This window comes from Buceros rhinoceros, unplaced genomic scaffold (assembly GCF_000710305.1).
Source record: "Buceros rhinoceros silvestris isolate BGI_N320 unplaced genomic scaffold, ASM71030v1 scaffold27932, whole genome shotgun sequence".
In the NCBI taxonomy this organism is placed as follows: domain Eukaryota; kingdom Metazoa; phylum Chordata; class Aves; order Bucerotiformes; family Bucerotidae; genus Buceros; species Buceros rhinoceros.
This window is the reverse complement of record NW_010398769.1, coordinates 12298-19261: the sequence shown is the minus strand read 5'-3', so window position 1 is coordinate 19261 and position 6964 is coordinate 12298. Positions and strand designations below refer to the sequence as shown.

The 6964-nt window shown below is 58.3% G+C and overlaps 1 protein-coding gene across 1 annotated transcript in view; it reads right to left on the bottom strand.

The window, feature by feature from the left end:
- Positions 1-2089: 2089 nt before the first annotated feature.
- Positions 2090-6964, bottom strand: part of LOC104489121 (vasoactive intestinal polypeptide receptor 1-like) — an 11752-nt gene continuing 6877 nt past the window's right edge. The window contains exons 4-13 of the mRNA XM_010131237.1: positions 6483-6592; positions 6144-6241; positions 5304-5436; positions 4668-4821; positions 3826-3886; positions 3383-3449; positions 3183-3274; positions 2821-2950; positions 2459-2500; positions 2090-2225 (exon numbers count right to left, since the gene is read on the bottom strand). Of these exons, the coding sequence (XP_010129539.1) occupies positions 2133-2225; positions 2459-2500; positions 2821-2950; positions 3183-3274; positions 3383-3449; positions 3826-3886; positions 4668-4821; positions 5304-5436; positions 6144-6241; positions 6483-6592 (980 nt within the window). The 3' untranslated portion in view covers positions 2090-2132. The remainder of the gene's footprint in view (positions 2226-2458; positions 2501-2820; positions 2951-3182; positions 3275-3382; positions 3450-3825; positions 3887-4667; positions 4822-5303; positions 5437-6143; positions 6242-6482; positions 6593-6964) is intronic.

The window sequence follows — 6964 nt, the reverse complement described above, 5'->3', positions numbered from 1 at the left end:
CCCAGGGTCGTGCCAGGGTCCCTCCCCGCCCGCCGAGCCTCTGTCCAGGGCGGTCTGTGGGGGACACCGTGGCTCCGGGGCTGACACCCTGATCCGGTGTCAGTGGTGGAGGCAGCGTGGCGGGGCCGCAGTGCCACCCTCCGGCTCCGGGCAACACACCCCCCTGCTCCCAGACACCCCGGGGGGAGCACAGGGGACCCCCAGGGCCGGGTGGGGATGGGGATGCCAGGCTACTGTGGCACCTCGGGCCGTGCTGGCGGGGGGCTGGGGACAGACTGGCCCTGCTCTGCCTCTGCTCAGCTACCCCAAACACGCGGCTGTAAGTCACGGTCCACCCTAGAGATGCAGCAAACCCTTTTGAAAGCCTTTCGTGCAGCCTGAACCCCGCGGCGGTGGCACATCACCCCTCCTGCACCCACCACCAGCTCCCGCCTTTGCAGGAGGCCACGGGGTCGGTGCCCAGCAAACCCCAGTGGGTTATTTGAGGTGCAGGTTTAGCATCCAGAAAAGCCCATTCGCAGCTGAAAATACATGCCGAAAATCCAGCTTCATGGCACCGGTGAGATGCCCACTCAGCATCCCCAGCCCTGCTGCGAGCTGCTGCTGCCTGCCTCACTTCCCCGCCGGAACAGCATCTTCCTCCCTAGCGATGGAGAGACCTGTGGTCTCCTCACGGCTGCAGGCAGACGTGTTTGACTGTCAAATAAACAAATAAACCTCTGGGGGTTTCCTGGCCAGCGGCTCAGAATGTTGCTGGCCCAGGGGCTTGTTTGACAAAACACCTTCCATCTCGCCTGAAATCGAGTCTGGGACTCTGCTTCCCTCTCACTGCCTCTTCATGAGACCAGACGGGATCTCTGGAGATCCTGCAGTCTGGAAAGGGGCCAACAAGTGGGTTTTATTTAAGGAAGGATGTGTGGCTACATGGAGAAATGACAACCCAGGAGGTGTGAGGAGCTCTGCCGAGATCGGGTGGCTCGGGTCTTGGGAACACGGGAGAAGCCGGAAGGTTTGGGGAAAGGGCACCTGAGGCCTCTCTCGCTGCTGGAGACAGTTTGCCAAGGCAGGAGCTCAGTCCAGGGAGGGCGAAGGATGCTCGTGGGAGGGAACAGGGCCAAAACTGTGGCGTGATGGTGGGGATAGGGCACCCCAGCACCTCTGGCACAGCCCGTGACGCACCCGTCTTGTGCTCTTCTTCGCTTTCCTCCTCCATCTCCTCTCCCAGGGCCTGGCTGCTTCACCAGGCGGAGCAAAAGCAGATATTTCTGCCCCAGGGAATGTTTCCAGGTGCTGCAGGTATTGGCAGGGTTTCCACCCTCTAGCAAGCCTGGTACCAAGTTGTCTGTGTTTGTAGAGCAAACCGAACCTCTGAAAAATAGTGCTGGATTCCAGAACAAGATTTTATTGACAAAACCCTCTCTAGTCCCGGGTAGACGAGTCCCCAGTGAAGATGAGCGAGTCCCACTGCTTGCAAACCATCCCGTCCCTCTGGTGCAAAGCCCCTGGGAGAGCTGACATGGCAAGGATGATGCACCATCTTCATCGGCACCGAGAGCAGCTGAAGAAACAGGCATGTGAGAAAGGGAAACATTTTGGAAATCAGGAGGGAAACTGAGTCATGAGACCAATGGGGGACTCTTGTAGAGAGCTGTGTGGGGTTTTGCCTCTGTATTTGTTTCTCCCACCCCCAGAATGGCTCCTGAGGCTCTGTCTGCCCATCTTCCCATAAGGGAAACGGTTTTGTAAACCAGGAAATCCCTTCAGCACTGGGGCCGTGTTGGTGTTCATTCCAGTACCAAATGAAAGATGCCCGATGTCCCTTGTGTACCAATAGTTGTGCTTCTTACCCAGTCCTGGGGCAGAGAAGGTGGAGGAGCCCTCTTCCCTTTGCCTGAAACACTGACTGAACCGCGAAGGGAGCTTTGGGCAGGTGAGACACCGTCATGGATCCATGAGAGCTGCCAGCACCTGAGCAGGCAGAGCCTTTCCCAGCGGCTGTTCATGCCACCCTCTGAGGATGCCAGACCCAGAACCTACAAAATCCTTTTTATTGCATTTCTGGGACCGTAACTGTGGAGCTGCACCACCACCACCATGCTTCAGGAAGTCTTTCCCCCCGGACGCTGTCCTCCTCATGCTGTGAAGTCTTGGGTCGCCAGGTTGAAGACGTTGCTCTCCATGGATGACTGCCACTTGCCCCAGTTCCTCCTGATCTCAGCCTGGACCTGAACCAACACCATGGGTTGGTGCTGGCACCCAGGGGCACCCACCAGCACCCACTGGAGGGGCAGGAGCTGCACCCTGGGCTCAATAAGGGATTTGGAGTGCCAGAGGATGGAGATCCCCCTGCACATCTGCATGCCCACGCATGCCCAGGGTGCAGCCCTGGGGGTGTCTGTGTGCCCACGTGTGTGGCTGTGGTGCCCACGGCGTTGATGCTGGGGCGGGGGGCACTCACCTCCCCGTTCAGGAAGCAGTACAGCAGAGCCACCAGGAACCCCTGAGAAGGGCAGAGAGAGCAAATTTCACCCGAGAAAGGGGGCTGGACCTCACCGTGCTCATCTGCTGCCTGCATTTAGCATCTTCCCATGTCTCTTATCCCACCCCACGGGCAGCAGGGGTGTGGGATCAGGGCGAGTTGTTTGCTGGACCATAACCTTTGTGCTTTGCCCCTGGTGTTTGAGGGGTGCCTGGGACACAGCCCTCTCCCAAAAGAGCGCACAGCTCCAGCAGAGCATCCCAGGGGCTCCTGGTGTGATCTTGGGATGGGACAGGAAGGGTTCTTGGGGCTTTTGCCTGCCCATCTCTCCCAGTCTGTACCTGGTAGGAGCCGAAGACCAGCTCGAAGTACAGCCGGACGTCCACACCGATGTGCTCGGGGAAGAGTGCAAACACCACGTAATGAACCCCAAAGAGAGGGATGAGGAGCAGCGTGGACTTTGTCAGCCTCCTGCAGAGAGCAAGGGCGTGAGCCTGGGGACAGGCGATGGTCCTGCTGCCCTGTGAGACAAGCTCTTCCCGAGAGCTTGGTCTTAACCCAAAAGAGGTTTTCCACGAAAGCAGGTCTTGGAGGCTCCAAGTATGACCCTCCTCCGTGCTCCTGCAGGGAAGGGTCCCTGATGCCCTGGGTCCCCCCAGAAACCAGGGTGAGGGGAGCTCCCCCTTGCCCAAGTGGCCCTTACATGTACTGGTGCTTGTAGTTTTTGCTGATGTCTGGGGACCAGATCTTCTGTGCCAGCATCCTGGTGACATTGAGGAAGATGAGGAAGTTCACCTGCCATGTGAAGCTGCGTCTCAGGCTCTGCACAGACTCCTGGTTGGGTCTCCCTGTCCATGAGGGACCCCCAGCTCTAGGGCCAGAATGCCCTGGGGACATACTCACAAATATGGCCAGGAGGATGGGAGCCTTGATTATCCACCAGTAGAGATTGGTGTAGTCGTCCCAACACCTATGGAAGAGGAGAAGCAGATCTGCCACCCACTTGCACCCTCATAGCCCAGATCTTGCCCCGCCACCCACAAGTCCCCTGCCCACCTATGGAAGAGGAGAAGCAGATCTGCCACCCACTTGCACCCTCATAGCCCAGCTCTTGCCCCGCCACCCCCAAGTCCCCTGCCCCATTTGCACAGCACCTCTTGCAAGGGGCCCTGCCATAGCGAGGGGGTCTTTGGGCCCCACCAGAAAATAGAAATAGCATTAAAATAAAGTGCTGCCCCACTTCTCCCCTCCTAAGCTTCCCATGCAAGAGGTTTGTCCCCTGGGACGTGCATTGGGCACGCGTGGCCGAGCTGCCCTGGAAAGAGGTGAGGGGTGGCTGCTCTTACCCGTGGTTGTCGTACTGCAGCCTAGTGACCACCCACACACAGACTGTGAGCATGGGGACGCCTGCAAGGACAGGACCCAGGCAGGGATGTGGAGTCACCCTGGGCCTCCTGGGAGCCCCTGTACCTCCCCTCCATCCCTGGTCCCCAGAACCATGTGCCTGGGTCAGGTCTGGGGCTCTGGAGGTGGCAGGAAGGTGACAGCCTGGCAGCCTTTCCCCCTTCTCCAGGTTGTAAAAGAGATGGTCCCTACTGCAGGTGATGTTCCTGTCCGTGTGTCACCTTCTGACCACCCTCCTGCCCCATCCTACATCTAACCACCCTCCTGCCCCGTCCTACATCTAACCCCAGGCACCTGGGACGGGTGTTTCCAGCCCCCCAAAGATGTGGGAAGCAGGAAGGACCTGTCTCTGCCCCATCCTGACCACATTGAGGTGTTCGGTCAGTGTTAGGAGGTGTTTTCCCCTTTGAGAGATTTTGAACATGTACCACGAGGACCAGGAACAGGCTGTGCTGCCTGACCAGCTCCAGGGGCTGGCAGGAGCTGGTGGGTGCTCCACCGAGCACAAGGCCATGCCGAGGGGTGCTGGGATGGGGGACACACCAAGAGCAGCCAAGGGGAGCCCCGTGCCTGCAGACCTTTGGCCAGGCAGATCATGGAGCAGCAACTCTGAGATTCAATGATTTGACTCGATAATCTTAAACGTCTTTTTGAACTTCAATGATCCCACGATTCTCTGATTCTGTGAAGCCCAGGCTACCCCTGACAGCGGTGTCTGACCCCAGTCTGGGTCAATGGGACCTCACTGGGAGGGGCTTGATGTGCCGGGAGGCCCCACACTCACCCCAGCCGATGAGGATGTACCAGCAGATGTACCTCTTGTCGGAGGTGAAGGTGAGCAGCAGCAGGGTCTGCAGGTACATGCCCTCCACCAGCAACCAGTAGAAGTTGGCCAGCACTGAGTACTGGAAGAAGGTGATGGCTGCTTTGCAGTTCACCTGTGAGGATGAGGAGGGGGAAAGGCTCAGCAGTGCTGGCTGGCAGCAGATCCTGTCCTGGGGACACAGGGGATGGTCCTCCTCCCCGTCCACACTCTCGAGGAGGCGTGCCATGGCCTTTGAGTGCAGCCCCAGGGATGCTGCTCTGGTCCTGCACATCACCTGCAGCATTTTCCGCTCTGCCTGCACAGCGTGGGCAGGAGACCTGTTATTGTAGGGCCTTTAGAAACCCCTGTCTGTGGTGACCACATCTGGGCTGTCCTCACTGGGACACTCTGAAACCAGGGAGAGCTTTGAGGGCAGAACCTGCTCTCTGCACAGAGGGCACATGCAGAGAAGCCATCACGAACCTCCTGAAGCTCACCCAAGCCAGCTTCTCCTCCCCAGGTTCACAGCCTCTGCCTCCCTCCACTTTGCCGGGTTAAATCCAGTGCAAAGGCAGCCAGACCCCTCCAGCACTGTGCCAGGGCTCAGCACCGTACCGTTGACATCGTGCAGTGGTCGATGGACTCATCCGAGAAGAGGATGGCGTCCTTGATGAACACGGAAGCCCCACGTAGGATGAAGGAGGTGAAGAAGTGGATGTGGATGGAGTTCCTGGTGCAGTGCAGCTTCCTACGGGAGGAAGAGGGATGGTTCTAAACTAAAAGGATTTAGATTAGATATCACAAAGAATTTTTTTACACTGAGGGTGGTGAGACCCTGGCCCAGGTTGCCCCGAGAGGTGGTTTATGCCTCATCCCAGGTCAGGTTGGCCCTTGGGGCTCTGAGCACCCTGCTCTGGGTGCAGATATCCCTGCTCCCTGCAGGGGATGGACTGGAGGAGCTTTACAGGTCCCTTCGACCCAGACCAGTTTGTGATTCTGCATAGATGTGTCGTGCCCTGAGAGGGGCAGAGAGAGCAGATGGGCAGAGAAGCTCCTCCTTCAGAAGCCGCTTCCCTGGGTTGACCCCAGCCAGGCTGACCATGTTTTGGTGATGGTGAAGCATGAAGCCCTGGAGGAGTTTTTCCTGTTCTGAAAACATGCAGGAGCGGGTTGTGCTGTGTTCGAGGCTGCTGCCTGGGGATGAGGTATTCTGGGGAACATCCTGCGGCCACCTCCAGAGATCATTCTCCTGCAGCACAGAGAGGGCTGCAAAAACAAACCTTGAAAGGGCAGCCTGGGGGGTTAAAGTCCAGGACAATGCTGCAGTTTGTGTCACGCCTCCCTTGTTGTCTGTGTTAGCAGGGATGGAGCCTGGCTGCTCTGGCAGGGGATTTACCCTCCCCATCCTGCTGTCCCACAGCCGCAGCCCGCGGAGCAGCCAGTGCCAAGCCCTACCTGAAGCAGGAGAAGATGCCGATGGCCAAGAGCAGGGCTGCCAGGGATGTAGAGTAGCCGCAGGTATAAAGCACCTTCATGGTGACAAAATAGCCTTTCTGGAAGGGAAAGCACCAGCAGAGTGAGGCAGTGTGGACTGGGAGGTGCTGGTCTGTGATGGGCAGGGAGGTGACAGGGTGTTTGCCAAGCTCAGATCCCTCCAGGCAGCTCAGCAAGAAGGATGAGGCCACCGAGAGATCCCTGAGAGCATCTTCATGTTTCATTACCCACTGGCGTGGGTCAGCATGGGGTAGGGTGGTGCTAGAGAGGGTGCCCCTGGCCCCCGGGGGAGCCACTTGCCTTGGCCTCGGTGTCGTTGTTGCTGCCAATGGCCTCCAGCTCGCAGGCGTTGTAGTAGGGAGGGCTGGGGAAGCTCCATCCCGACTCGGTGCAGTTCCTCCAGATCAGTGCTGCAGCAACAAGAAGAGACCTCACGAGAGCCACGAGCATCACCTCTGCATCAGCACCCCCAGATTGTCCAGCCTGGGGACAGCACCCTAAATCCCAGTGGTGACAGCAGATCGGCACCCGACAGGTCTGGCTGCCCCATCCTGCCCATCCAGGTCATGTCTCTGCCCTCCAGTGCTGTGCCTGGAGGTGCCAGGGCATCTTAGAGAAGGATGTGAAAGCGTAAATCCCAATGGTGGGAGGGAATTAAGGCTAAAAAGGGGCTTTCTTATCCTGTGAGGGCTTCATCAAGCCTCTCCTGAGCTGTGTCTTCCCTGAAGCAAGGATTTACCAGCCCTCCATTGCCTTTTGAATTACCCCCAGCCAAGGAAGAG